General features: G+C 63.8%; 3 protein-coding genes across 3 annotated transcripts; all 3 read left to right on the forward strand.

Moving 5' to 3' along the window:
- Window positions 1-2,175: 2,175 nt before the first annotated feature.
- On the forward strand, window positions 2,176-4,711 carry MNEG_5780 (hypothetical protein; the record flags this gene model as incomplete). The annotated part of the gene is made up of 4 exons (XM_014045741.1): window positions 2,176-2,330; window positions 2,637-2,928; window positions 3,141-3,310; window positions 3,694-4,711. The coding sequence occupies 4 exons, from the start codon at window positions 2,176-2,178 to the stop codon at window positions 4,709-4,711; spliced, it is 1,635 nt and encodes a 544-aa protein (XP_013901195.1).
- Window positions 4,712-6,691: 1,980 nt separating this feature from the next.
- MNEG_5781 (zinc finger HIT domain-containing protein 1) lies at window positions 6,692-7,972 on the forward strand (the record flags this gene model as incomplete). The annotated part of the gene is made up of 4 exons (XM_014045742.1): window positions 6,692-6,713; window positions 7,021-7,227; window positions 7,418-7,533; window positions 7,856-7,972. 4 exons carry the CDS (start codon window positions 6,692-6,694, stop codon window positions 7,970-7,972), a joined length of 462 nt encoding a protein of 153 aa, XP_013901196.1.
- Window positions 7,973-10,507: 2,535 nt separating this feature from the next.
- Window positions 10,508-13,487, forward strand: MNEG_5782 (8-amino-7-oxononanoate synthase; the record flags this gene model as incomplete). Its single annotated transcript, XM_014045743.1, has 6 exons — window positions 10,508-10,615; window positions 10,864-11,166; window positions 11,439-11,556; window positions 11,842-12,206; window positions 12,534-12,829; window positions 13,091-13,487. The coding sequence occupies 6 exons, from the start codon at window positions 10,508-10,510 to the stop codon at window positions 13,485-13,487; spliced, it is 1,587 nt and encodes a 528-aa protein (XP_013901197.1).
- Between the last annotated feature and the right edge of the window lie 295 nt (window positions 13,488-13,782).

Below are 13,782 nucleotides of genomic sequence, written 5' to 3' on the forward strand. Positions count from 1 at the left end.
GGCGCGGCGCGGCGGCGGGAGCAAAGGGGGCCGCGGGCGAGTGGGCGCGTGCTGCGGCCGCTGACGCGTCGGCAGCCCCAGCCACGGCGCTTTCACAGCGGTTCTGCTGCGTGTGCACGGCCCCGCTCCCGCCCTCAACTGTAGAGCCAGCCCCGCTTGACGATGCAGACATCCAATACATTGCTCCCATCACGGGCCCCGCCGCCGCGGCAGCGGCTGCGGCGCGTGGTCTGTGCTACAGCTGCGACCGATACGTCTTGCAGCCACTCGCAGCCGAGGGCGGCCGAGGGGCTGGGGCGGCGCTGGCGCTGCTCGGAGAACTGCTGCCGCCGCAGAGGCGGTGACGGCTGCGCCGTTCTTCTTGTGTGGAGTGCCTTTTGCTTGTTCCTACTCGTGCCTGTGCAGTGCTGCCAATGCACACATGCATATGATGGCGCCCTACTACAAGTTATTGCTCACATCCTGCATGGCACTGCTTTACAGAGCGGGCTAGCCATGAACGGTTCTGCATGTTTGCGCCAATACACGCGCGTGTATGTGGGTGTGTGTTATGTGGTGATAGGCGCGCGCATTGCGCGTGCGCTTGTGTGTGTGGTGTGTGGCTGTCAGCTTGATTTGTCATGTTCAACTTCTGCGACAAAGTCGTGTGACGAGGTTGCAGTGTATATATACACAGTGTATATACAGGAGCAGGCAAAATCAACCAGCGAGACCATGTGTCCCTTTGTCTTTTGTGTCATACTTGCCAGCTGGTTGTGCACTTTTCCTTTATACAGACATTGTAACCCGCTTATCCACTCCCTAAGCAAGGTTGCTGCTAGCACAGTAGCATTTCGACCAGGCTGCAGCCTGCCGAGCACGCTGACCAGCAGGCATTGCTGCTGCAGCTGCTGCTGCTGCTGCTGCTGCTGCCGCTGCTGCTGCCGCCGCTGCTGCTGCTGCTGCTGCTGCCGCCGCTGCTGCTGCTGCTGCTGCCGCTGCTCCTGCTGATGCTGCTGCTGCGACAGCGGCTGCTACGGCTGCAAATGCGGCTGCTGCTGCGGCTGCTGCTCAATGGTTGGGCCTGTGGGCGTCGTGCAGGAAGAGCAGAGCAGATTGCAGCAGCAGCAGCAGCAATGGCACCTGGGTACAGCCTTGTTCACGCACAACTGTGCTTGATGCTGCTGCTGGATTCTAAACTTCATTGGGGGTCGTTGATGCTGGATGTGGTAGATAGCATGGTGGTTGGAAGCGTTGCAGCAAACGGGCTGGGGGATGTGCTTGCAGGTGCATCTTTGGCTGGGGCGGCACACAGTTTTCCGTGCGGCTCCCCTTTGCCGCGGCGGCGCGCGCGGCAAGGCTCCATGCGACTCTTGCGTGTGGGAGCTGGTTGTGGTTCTGGGCGAGGGGCCGGCACAGCGGAGGGTGCCCTGGTCAAAGTAAGCTCTGCTCTCCACTGTTGCCTTGGCGGCCTTCAAGCCCAGCAGGGCCAATATGGCCTGAACCATCCGCACACAAACCGAGTGGATTCATAATGCAGGTGTAACGCCGTGCCATGCTGCATGTGAGCCGCATATCCCCGCGAGGGAGCCTGCATGTTTCAGTTGCTCAGCTATCGTCGGGGCTCCGGCACGGTATGCAACACGCGTGAGCTTCGAGTGACCTCGAACTCATTCATCTCGGAATCATGCACATGCACGCATTTCAATAAGGCGACGCCCGCCTCGCTGCCAGTTTGGACAAGGAGATTGCAGCTTTTGCAGCACGCATGCAAGCCTGTCCTCATCCCAACCAGCAACAAATGCCTTCTTGAGCCGCTTTGGTATCTGAGAACCGCGTGCGTCTCGATTACACAGAAGCAGAACAGCGACACGTACAAACCATGGCCCACCGGGCCTGTACAGCTTGAATAGAGGAACTGGAACCTTCTATGTTAGTGGTTGGTGCGGCGTTTCAGCAGAAGGTAGGCTTGGCAAAGATGGTGCATGCTGGTGGGGTGTTTTCTGGCGGCCTGGAAGTATGGAGCACGGAAGTACAGCTTGTTGGTCGATTTACAGCTAAAGCTGCTGCTCTGCTCCCCTGCCACGACCACAACCCGTCTCGGCGCCTTTCGTTTTCGCTCAGGACGCCGTGGAGGCACACTTCCAGCGTTCCCTGCAGCTGGGTGATGGCGAACCAACGCTGGCACCGTTCGCTATGTTCGCCGCCGCTGGCACAGCGGCGACGGAGCACCAGCAGCAGCACCAGCAGCAGCAGCAGCAGCACCAGCAGCAGCAGCAGCAGCAGCAGCAGCAGCAGCAGCAGCAGCAGCACCTGCAGCAGGCGAGCCCGACGGCGGCACGGGCGTTAGAGTTGCTGCTCCATAGGCAGCATCAGGAGCAGACGCACCTGCAGGATGCTGCTGCGCAAAATAAAGAGGCGGTGGATCATGGCGGTTGCGGTCGCACCCCCGGGATGCGTTTCAGCTCAACCTCCAGTGCGGCGCCCACTGCTGCTGGGCCTGCCGCAGGAGCAGTGGGCGCAGCGCCGCCACTGCCCCAGCGGCCGCCACTCCCGCCGCAGCTCGCCCTGCTGACCAGCGTGAGCGCCAGCCTGCAGGAGCAGCTGCAGCTGCATGCTCACCACGGCGGCTGCAACTATGAACTAACGCGTCACAGCACCTGCAGCAGCGTGGGCACGTGCAGCGATGACGACGCGCCCTCGGCCCCCAGCAGCGGCAACCTCAGCGCGGCTGCGGCGGCGGCGGCTGCGGCGGCAGCGGCGGCCAGCGCGAGTGCAAGTGCAGCGCCGTCGACGCCCGCGGGGGAGTCGCGGTGCGTGTCGTTTGCAGCGGCGGGGTGCGGCAGCGGCGGCGGCAGCAGCAGGCGGGCGTCGCTCCTGAGCGACCTGGCGCGCGCGAGCCGGCGGGGATCGCAGGCGGACGGCGGCAGCCCCACCTCCGGCCGGCAGGTGCGCCCAGGCTGTGGGGCCGCTTCAAGCTCGCGAGCTCGTGAGACCTGCTTCGCCAGGTCGCAAGGCGCCATCGTGGCGGCCGAAGGGCCAACGTCGCGCGCCTGGCGGACCGCGCCCCGCGCCTCGCCTCGCCTCCCTCCCGCCTCCCTCCCGCCGCCGCCACGCCCACCCCGTGCGTGCTCGCGCGCCTCCTTCCCGCCATCATGCAGGAGGAGGAGGAGGCGCCACCCCCCTGGTGGTGTTCCAGCTGGTCGTACGGCGTCCACCAGGAGCAGAACCGGCGGCGCCACATGGAGGACCGCCTGGCGGCGCGCGACGTGGCGGGCATGGCGGCCTTTGCCGCGTTCAAGCGCGCGGGGTTCTTTGCCGTGTACGACGGGTGAGGGCGGCGCGGCGCGGCGCGGCGTGGGGCGGGCGCGGGTGTAGGGCGCGGCTGTGGTTGCGGGCGCGGCTGGGGTTGCGGCTGCGGGGAGGTTGCCTGACTGCGCCGCTCGGGCGCTTGCGTGCTGAGGGATGCCGGCAACGGCGGCGAGCCTGCCTTTGAGCGTTGAGCCCCCCGCCCTCACGCACAAGCGGGCACGTGTACACCACATACACACACACACACGTGCACACACACACACACACACGCACACACACGCACACACACACACAAACACACACACACATGCACACACATGCGCGCCCACGCACGCACGCACACACACACGCATCCACACTGTCTTTGCCAAACCCCCACTCACCACCGCCCCCAACCCGCAGCCACTCTGGCGCGGAAGCTGCCCAGTACCTGCAGGACCACCTGCTGCAGTACCTGTCAGAGGTGCCCCCCGCCGCCCTCGCCGCCGCCCCCGGCGCTGCCCTCGGCGCCGCCGTCGAGCGCGCCGAGTCCGAGATCCTCCGCCTGTTTTCCGCCGCGGCCTGCAACGCCGGCAGCACGCTGCTGGCCGCGCTGCTGCTGGACGACAAGCTGCACGTGGCCAACGTGGGCGACAGCCGCGCGGTGCTGGCGCGGGGCGCCGACGCGATCCAGATCACGACGGACCACAAGCCGTGCGACGAGGCCGAGGCGGCGCGCATCGCGCGCGAGCACGGGCTGGCGTCGCCCACCTGGACGGACGCGAGCGGCGGCGACGCAGACGATGTCAGCAGCGGCGGCGGCGGCGGGCCCGAGGCGCCGCTGCCTCCGGCCGCCGCGGCGGCGGTGGCGGCGGGCGGGTCGGTGGTCTCGAGCGACGGCTACCTGTACGGCGAGCTCGCCGTCGCGCGCGCGATCGGCAGCCAGCACCTGAAGCGCGACCCCACCAAGCGCGCGTTCACGCACCACCCGGACATCCATAGCGTCCAACTGGCGCGGGAGGACGACATGCTGCTGCTGGCCACCGACGGGCTGTGGGACAAGGTCGACAACTCGGAGGCGGTCACGGCGGCGCGGCGGTGCCTCGCGCGGGAGAAGGACGCGGGCGCGTGCGCACGGGTGCTGGCGGACCGCGCGGTGCGGCACGAGAGCTTGGATAATATCTCGGTGGTGGTGGTGTGCCTGCACGACCGCGGCGTGTCGCTGCCCAAGACCAACAGCATGCTGTTCCGCCGGCTGCAGGCCGGCAGCGGCTGCGCCGCGGGCGGCGGCGGCGGCGGCAGCGGCGGCGGCGGGGGCTGCGGCGCCGACGGAGCCAGCAGGCCGGCGACGCCTGGGGGGAGTGGGGGCGCGACGCCGGCGCCGGCGGGGTCGCCGAGCGGGGCGGGGCCGGGGTCGCGGTGCGAGACGCCGCCGTGCTAGGGGCCGCGCGTGCCCGGCTCCTCGCATCATCTGATGTCGCGGCCCGCAAGGACTGCCACCCCCTCGTGCTCCTTGTGAGTTTTGTGAGGCTCTACGCGGGGTGGCGCGGCCGAGGGCGCGGCGCGCAGCACGGCGTGGCTCGCGCCTGGCAGGCGCATGGCCATGGAGGCCCACGCCCGAGAAGACAACACTTATGTCACAATCCGAGCAGCAAGAGCCTCAAACCGCCGCTCCATAATTCCAAGCCGCCATTCGCACAGTGTCTGACCCCGAGACAATTATGTCATGCACCTGTCTGCACGCGTCTGGCCCAACGCCCTACCGGAACACACAGCCGTCGAGCGAAGCGCGGCCCAGGGCCGCCTGGCCCGCCGCGCCCCATCCACCCTTTGCTGTCTTGCCCGGACGCAGGCCACCACGGGCCCCTTTCCTGGGTGCGTGTCTTCGTGCGTGTGTGTGTGTGTGCGTGTGTGTGTGCGTGTGTGTGTGTATGTGTGTGTGTGTGTGCGCGCACGCCTACCGCGGCAGTGCACAGATCGCCCAAAGCGCACGGCATGCGGTGCTAGGCGGCGGTCTTGCCGCGGCGCGCCGCGTGCGTCAGCAGGACACGGCGCAACCACCGGCGGCGCCAAGCGCGCCGCTGCGCTGCAGGCGCGCGAGCGTTTTTCTCCACAGCAGAGGGTTTCCTCCCCTCTCCCTGTGCCGCCAGCGGTGCCGCCACCCACCATTCAGTGACGCCCAGTTCCCAGGGCCGCCTCAGCCCCCTAGACTGCAGGGCCCCCTTGCAGTGCGGGGCTTTTTGAGTTGCGCATCTCCCCAACTCCCATTGCATTGTGCGGAACATGGGCAAAGTGGCTGGGGGTGCGGTCTGCTCCGTGCCTGTCTTACCTCGGCTGCTGCAACGATGCACGCCGCAAATTATGGGACGCACGGTGCAAGAGCCGCCTGAGCCCCTCCATGTGTCGACAAATGTGTGCCGTGCACGCACGCACATGCACGCCCACACGCGTGCTGACTTGTCAGATGTGTTGTGTACCTTTGTTGTGGGGGGAGGCCAGGCGGCGTTGCAGTGTATAGTGTGCCCTCGTTTTTCTGTGTATTTTGCGTCTTTCATACTGCCGTCCCCCCACCGTTTGTTCACATGCCTCAGTACCTTCATGCGGCCAGGGAACTTGCCTTTTACTACACACATGTTCAGTAAATGAAAATCTGTTTTGATTCACTTTGCAGCCTTTCTCACCGACCTCGCCACCTGTGTGCCGGCCTGTTTTTTGGCCACCATCGGTCAATGAGTCGAGCACAGGAGCGCGGCTGACAGCAGTTATGGCCAGCAAAGTTGACGTCATCAACAACACCACCATAAACGAGCACAAGTGGTGGTGGTTACGGTTCTTTGACGCCCAACTGCTGCTTGCAACATACAGGAAGAGTATGGTCGTATGACACAGGGCTGTGTGCAAGTACGCAGTGCTGCTGAGCACCGGGACATGCTCTTGTCTCGCGCGACACAGCCATATTGGGACGCACGCACGTACACCGTAGTGCAGGTGGGGGGCAGTGATAAGGTTTACACACACATTCGGACAGCCGTGCATCTGCCAACTTCATGATACAAGCCACGGTGGCGCCTTCGAGCCTTCTGATATGTACAGTATGTCCGATGAACGAGCCCAAAAACGGTGATGACCACGGCGCATTAGGATGATCATGATACATCATTTCAATCCTCATTACGCTGCATATCCGCACAGCCTGGCTAGATCACCGGACACTCAAATCGCGATTCTTGCTCTCTCAGACGCTGAGCCTGGTTGTGAAGGTAGTTGGGTATAATTGTACGCTGATTCACCGTGTTGAAGGCCTGAGGCAGCACACTGAACGTGCGCGGAGGCGTTTGGCGGTGGCGTGCGCATTGAGCAGCAGCGGCAGCAGCAGCGGCAGCAGCAGCGGCGCAGCAGCGCGCCTCTCCGGCTTGCCAAGATGTTCGGGAAGCAGAAGCCAGGTGAGCAGGAAATATAGAAGCGAATACGCACATGTCCACAAAGCATAGAAGCCGTGGCTGACCCCGTGTCCAGTGGAAGTGCGCCGCACATGCAATAAACCGCCGTTGCGCAAGAGTCGAGGCGCCACAGTCCTTTGGAGCAGCTCCAGCTTATATGCCCCATTTGCATAACACCTGAGAGGGCACAGATCTCAGACATTAGCTTTTGCAGGCGCAATTTGAGGTAACTCTCTGCCGCTTCCACTTCCCATTCCACCATCTAGCCCTGCTGTCCATCGTGCCCACCCCCACCCCGCCCTCGCCGCAGGCGCCGACTCTGGCGGCGGCGGCCGCCGCAACACGCGCTCGCGCAAGGTGTCGCAGCGCATGGCCGTTGTCGATGAGTCGTCGCGGAAGCAGGCGGTGCAGGCGCGGCTCGACGCGCTGGAGGCTGACAACAACGAAGCGCAGGACCCTTTCGGGCTCGGGGAGGACGACGACGACGAGTTCATCATCGCATCAGATGGGGATGAAGGTGGGCGGGGGCATGGCAGTGGCGATCGTGGAAGGAGGCAAGGGGATGATGGACGCCAAGGCTTGCGGGCCGCTCAGGTGGCTGCGCTGCTCGACCACGCTACGCATCCGTGCGTGCCAGCCCCGAGACCGTCGCAGCCACATGCCATGACGCGCGCGCGCCCGTCGCACACGCGCTCGCGCCGCCGCAGAGCTGGAGTTGGGCGGCAAGCGCAAGCGCAAGGGGGCTGGCGGCCCCAAGCGCAAGACGCGCGCGATGAAGGCGGACAGCAAGGTGCCCAAGACCTTTGCAAGGCTCCTGGAGGACGTGAGCAGCGGCTAAGATCTTGCTGGGTTGGGGCTGCTCTTGCTTAAGATTCTTTGGAATGCATGTGAAATAAGGGCAAGACGAGAGAATTCTGTCGCGCGGCGCGCGGTCGTCCATTGCATGCGATAGAGGGGTTTGAGCTGTGACGGGCTTTGCCCAGGACCGCAGAGCAGCTGCAAGGAGATAGAAAAGCTGCAGGTGGCTGTCTGTACGGGGTGCAAATGCAGCACCAAGCGCGACACAATGAGTATGCAGCCAGGACTGGCACCTGTGGCTTGGCAGGCTCTCGTCTCACCATACGCACACGCGCATCCTGCTGCAGAGCGGCATCGAGTCGGCGCCCTCTGGCGTGCCGACCTACCTCACAGCGGCGGTCGGCCCAACCACTCTGCACGCGGCGCGCAAGTTCTGCACTGTCTGCGGCTTCGAGTCACCGTGAGCGCTGCCAATCACCAAATTGAACGCTGCTATGCATGCTGGCGAGCCCTGGTTGCCATCGTCACTTGTTCTGTGGGTCAACCCGGCCACTCGTTTGTTGTACTGAAACTGATGCCACCACATCGCGCTGACAATCGCCCTTCTCATCGCCCCCCCACCGCCCAAAACAGGTACACCTGCTCCCGTTGCGGCTCGAGATTCTGCAGCAAGCGTTGCTACGTAGTGCACACAGAGACGCGCTGCCTCAAGTTCATATCTTGATGTGACAGGCGCTGTCTTCTGAGTCAGACAGTCACGCCATCGCATCTGCTGGGCAGTCTGTTGCTTGTACATATCGTGCATGATTGCGCCAATCCCAACTCAGCCCTGCAATATGGGCCAGATGTTGTAGCTAATTTTGGCTTGATCAGGTGTGCCGTCATTTTCCTCTTGTCACCCCCCGTTGTTAGTAGGAGTCAATCATGTGCCTGCTGAGCTGAGTGAACTTGCCTGCTGCATCCAAGTCCCATGCTGGTCAAGCTTGGGGATACAACGTTGGAGATACACACTGCATCCAGAATCACTAAGGTTACAAGAGGGACCCACAAAGTTCGTAATTTTGGCAACAGCCACGGGTGTGGACTGCCACTGGTGCAGTCAAGGCCATGGAAGCATGCAGGCCACGCAAGGGCAGGTGCAAGGGATGGCCAGACTGGCGGCCCTGGATCGCCACCCTAGCCCCAGCTCCTGCATGGTCAGTGCCCGCCACTCGGCTGCACGAGCGGGTTTAGATGAGCCAGGTACACGATTGTCCACCTGCAGGGCGGGGTGCAGAACAACCAGGCGTGAGCGAGCTCGCTGCACTTGGGTTGGGTGCACACAATCAGTTCCTGCTGCGTGCATGCACTTGCTGCAGCCAGTCAACACACACCAGGCAACCGCTGTGACGCGATTCTGCACAGCAGCTGTATGAGCAATCGCCTGCTGATGCATAGGGCAGCGGATTCCTGCGCCACCAGCCCGCTCAGGTGCGCCCAGTCCACGCTGTGCACAGTCCGCTTGTCAGGGGTTGATTCCCCCACTCACATGAACCAGCACTGCACCACAGATGTGACTGCCAAGATGTGGGGAAGCCTGGGGCGTGGGGCGAGAGAGTTGCGGCAAAGTGGGGTTTCGAGGCGATCCCCGCCATGCACGTGCATGCCGCGACCAACGGCGTGTGGGCGCCCCGCTATGTGCACGCCCTTGCCCCGGCTTACCCCCTGCTTGTCTTTTTGCTGAACGCGTTGATGCTGAGCGTCACAATGACCTGGATCGCAAAGAAGCAGAGGGTCCCCAGCCAGTACCCCTGCGCGGCAAGAGGGACGTGATGGCGCGTTACCCTGGCGCCACGGCACGAGTGTGTGGGCGACACGAGCATCGCCACGCCCTACACCTACGCCTGTGGGCCTGACAGCGCCTTTCTTCTCTATATGCGGTCTGTGCACAACTGCAGAGCCCTGACATAGCCAAGGATCATTGGCAAGAACCCCTGCGCACCATGCCGGCTACTGCGTCAGGCCGATCGCCTGTAGAGGGCTAAAATTTCCAGGTTTCGTGTCCACTCCAGCGCTGATCAGACGACGCTAACAGATCGGACTCAAGCCCTTGGCTGATTCAACGAGCATCCCAAGGACAGGAAGAACATGAAAGTAACGTTGGCTCAGCTTACCGTGATGGCATCGGCTGACCTTGAGGTGCCACGCCTGCAGTGCAGGTGGCAGCTGCTGCGGCGCACGAGCGTCATGAGATTACTCAAGGCAGAGGGCGCAGCGACTAGGCTGATGTCCCCAAGGTATGCAATGCTCACAGATGTTGCGTGTTGCAATGGCTGAGCTACTTCCTCTTCTGAGTGACAGTGAGCTGAACTGCGCTCGGTGCAACATCTCTTGCACAACAGCTCGCTCAACACACTGGTGCAAATAGGAGCGGAGCGTGGGCTGTATGATAATCAAAGAGAGGAAAGCGGGCGGGACAAAACACAAGTGATAGTTGAGTTGCTGGATATATCCATCATACTCTGTGGCAACCCAGGCGGCCCTTGCAGCAAGCGAGGTGATGCCCACCCACCAGTTGCAAACGTGCCGCAGCTCCTACATGCGAGTGAGTGTGCGCGCGACGCTCTGCAGTTGGTCGTACTCTTGTCGCGTCATCATTGACCTACAGAGACAGCTATGCACCGGCTTGTGCAAACGCATGCCAAAGCTCAGCCTGCATGCTGTGGTGGCTGGTCAACTCGTCCCAGGTTGACAGTCAAGGATGTCACTGGGTGCTAGCCAGCAGGCAGCATGGCTGAAAAACCGGCCATGTATGCCCGGCTGCCATAGGCGAGCAGTTTGCGTCACTGCTTGTCACTAGCAGCCACGCTGCCACGCTGCTGGTGCATGTACCACATGATGCCCGGCCAAGTGTTCAGGCAAAAATAAATTTATTTCAAAGTTCATGTAATATCACCTCGTCATGCGCCTCGAATGCAGATGACCCTAGCAGCTTGATCTTGAAACGTGCGACGGCTGCAATGGACCCGGCCTGGGATGCGTGGGTCAATGGTACGCTACAGCAGCTTGATGACCGGCACCTGACGCGCGTGTTGCGGCCGCTAATGCCAACGCAGTCAGCGGTCGAGGTGCGTGCGCCGCTGGGCCGCAACAATGAAGCAACAGCCCGAGCCGCGCCCGAGTGCTGATGCTGCACCGCAAAATTGGAGCCATTGCACACTGTGCGTATGAGTTAAAGCTGTGCCAGCGCATGCCGCATTGCTGCTTGGATGCATGGCCGCCTGTTGACGGCGAGGCCAAATGCCGCCGTGCCCGGCCCATTACTGATTTTGCGGCAGGAACAGCTCACCCCACTGCCGCTCGCTCGGCCGTGCAGGCAGGCATACATTCGCAGCAGCTGGATGCTTGGCTCCAGGGCGCACCGGCCTGCGACGAGCCCGGCAGCTTGACGGGCCTCCAGGCCGGCGCTGCGGCGCTGGGCGCAGCCAGCATCAGCACCGGCAGGGGGCAGAGCGGTGCTCCGCCCCCCCACCTGAACTCCAGGCAGCAGCAGCAGCAGCAGCAGCAGCAGCAGCAGCAAGAAGGGCAGCCCAGATTACAATTGTTTGGTTTAAATGACTACTTGGGGCTGTCCACCCATCCCGACGTCTGCAGGGCGGCGGCGGAAGCGGCGCTGGCGGTGAGGCGCGCGCACGCACCACAGCCACGCGCCGTGTGGGACCTGGGGCTTGCTCGGAAGCGGTTGTGCGGCGCCTGGGTCGGCTCTCTTCTAGCCAGTCATGACGTATCAGTCCTGCAGACCTGATTCGCAATGGGGATGCTGATGCACGCAGCAGCAAGAGGATTTGCAGTACTCTGCGGGGCCCGTCCCACGCGTGCTTGCAAGCGGCGCCTTCAACCTGCACACTCCCACCTGTCGGTCACCCCCGCCCCGCCGGCGCCACCGCGCAGACGGGCATGGGGCCGCGGAGCAGCGCGCTGGTGTGCGGCTGGACGCGCGAGCACCGGCTGCTGGAGCTGGAGATAGCGCGGCTCAAGGGCACCCAGGACTGCCTGCTGTTCCCGACAGGTGCGGCATTGGGCCCGGTGCAGGGGAGGGGGCGCCCCGCGCGGTGGGCGCGAGGGACCGTCTGCTTCGGGCTTCGGACGGGCAGCGGCCGAGGCCGGGTCCGGCGTTGTGGGGGGCCGGGGGTGGTGACCTTGGATCAGGAGCAAGGCCTGAGGGTCCTCAACCAACTGCTCTGTCAATCAAAGGCGTTGGGAGCCTGCCGCGTTGTCCTGCTACTCAACCCGCTTCCAGTCCCCAATTCATCTCCCCTGTTGCACGGGCGTCGCGGCACCACACCCTCAAAAGGCTATGCGGCCAACATGGCTGTGATGACGGTGCTGGCGGCCGCGGGCAGCAGCAGCAGCGCTGGTGGCAGCGGAGGCCCCAGCTCACAACATCATCCCCACCATAATCATCATCAGCAGCAGCAACAGCAGCAGCAGGCCACCAGCCCCGAGGTCGTTATATTCAGCGACGAGCTCAATCACGCTTCAATTATTGACGGAGCCCGGCTTGCGGCGCGCGGCGGCGGCGCCGTGCGGCTCGAGGTCTACCGCCACAGCGACCTGTCGCACCTCGAGCAGCTGCTGAGAAGCTGCCCAGCGGGGGCAAGGACGCTGGTGGTGACGGATGGCCTGTTCTCGATGGATGGAGACTTTGCTGACCTCAGGGTGAGCGCTGTGTGGGGCTGCCAGATGGTGGGGGTTGGGCCCAGGGGTGAGAGTGAAGCTATATCGAAGTAGGAGGCTCAGGCGAGCTTGAGAGGGGCTCAGGCGGCTGGCAGCTGCGCAGACAGCGCGAGAGTGGGGGCCCTGGATGAATCAGCTGGCGCAGCAGCCCCCATGAGGGCTGCCTTTGTGATGCACGAGGTCCGCAAGGGACCCAAGGGCGCGCGGCAACGCGCCCCTTGAATCCCTGCTGTAATGACTCACAATATTCCCACGGAGGGCTTTTCCACCGTCTTCCATCCTCTCTTCTTCGACCCCTCCCCTTGCCAGGGCCTGGCGCGCCTGCGGCGCCGCTATGGGTTCCTCCTGGTTGTGGACGACGCCCACGCCACCCTGGTCTGCGGCGAGCACGGCGGCGGCACCGCCGAAATGCAGGGCGCGTCGGCCGCGGTGGACGTGCACGTGGGGACGCTCAGCAAGGCGTTCGGCTGCCTGGGCGGCTTTGCGGCGTGTAGCTCGCGGCTGCGGGCGCTGCTGCTGAACCGGGGGCGGCACGTGATCTTCTCGACGTCGCTGCCGGTGCCGGTCGTCGCGGCGGCTCGGGCGGCGCTGCGGGTGGCGCAGAGGTGGGCGGGCGGGGGCAGGTCACTGCCACCCTGCATATGGACTCACCGAAAACGAAGATTTGGCGTCTGCAAAACTGTTTTTCTGTGCTGCATACAGAAGTTTGCACATTCCATGTTTGACCTCGCAACAGCTCCTTGTAAACCCCACACCCCCATTCACAATACGCTCGTCCCTTGCCCCACCAGGGAGTCGTGGAGGCGGCGCCACGTGTGGGACCTCGTGACTCGCCTCTCATCCCGTGTCGGCGTCCCCGCCCACAGCCCCGTCATCCCGCTGGTCATCGGCCTGGAGGCGCCCACCATGGAAGCTGCCCGGCAGCTGCTCGCCCAGGGCTTCCACGTGGGCGCCATCCGGCCGCCCACGGTGCCGGAGGGCACCTGCCGACTGCGCGTCAGCCTGTCCGCGGCGCACTCCTTTGCTGACGTGGACGCTCTGGCGGACGCTCTGCTGCGGTGCCGCGCGGGCGCGGCCGCGTGGGCGTTTGTGCGGCTGCCGCACCTGCTGCTGCCCGCGCCGTGGACGCGGGAGTGGCGGCGGCAGCAGGGGCGGCTGGACGGGGTAGGGCTGGGTGACGACGACGAGGAGGCTGGTGGGGCGGCCGCGGGCTTCGCTGCAGTCAGCTCTGGGCCCTGGCAGCCAGCACGCTCCCGGCTGTAGGCTGTGCATCCTGCAGTCTTGCTTCCCAAATTCTTCATTATTTTGAGCTCTGAATTGCGTGCTTTTGAGCGTACCCCTCTGAGCTGTACTGGTGTGTAAGCCCATTTTGGCTGAAAGCAGCTCAGGCCCATGATGGCTGGACCACTCACAAGTGCATATTACATATATTGCACGAGAGTTCAGCCCTTGGCATCAAGGTCGCGGCGCGGGGTTCAAGGGGGATCAGCATTTATTCATATCGGCCTGCTCATCAGCAGGCGCTGCACTGTGGGTGCGTGGTGTTTTGTGTGCCTGC

The sequence above is a fragment of the Monoraphidium neglectum genome (genome assembly GCF_000611645.1).
Source record: "Monoraphidium neglectum strain SAG 48.87 unplaced genomic scaffold scaffold00884, whole genome shotgun sequence".
Classification (NCBI taxonomy): Eukaryota; Viridiplantae; Chlorophyta; class Chlorophyceae; order Sphaeropleales; family Selenastraceae; genus Monoraphidium; species Monoraphidium neglectum.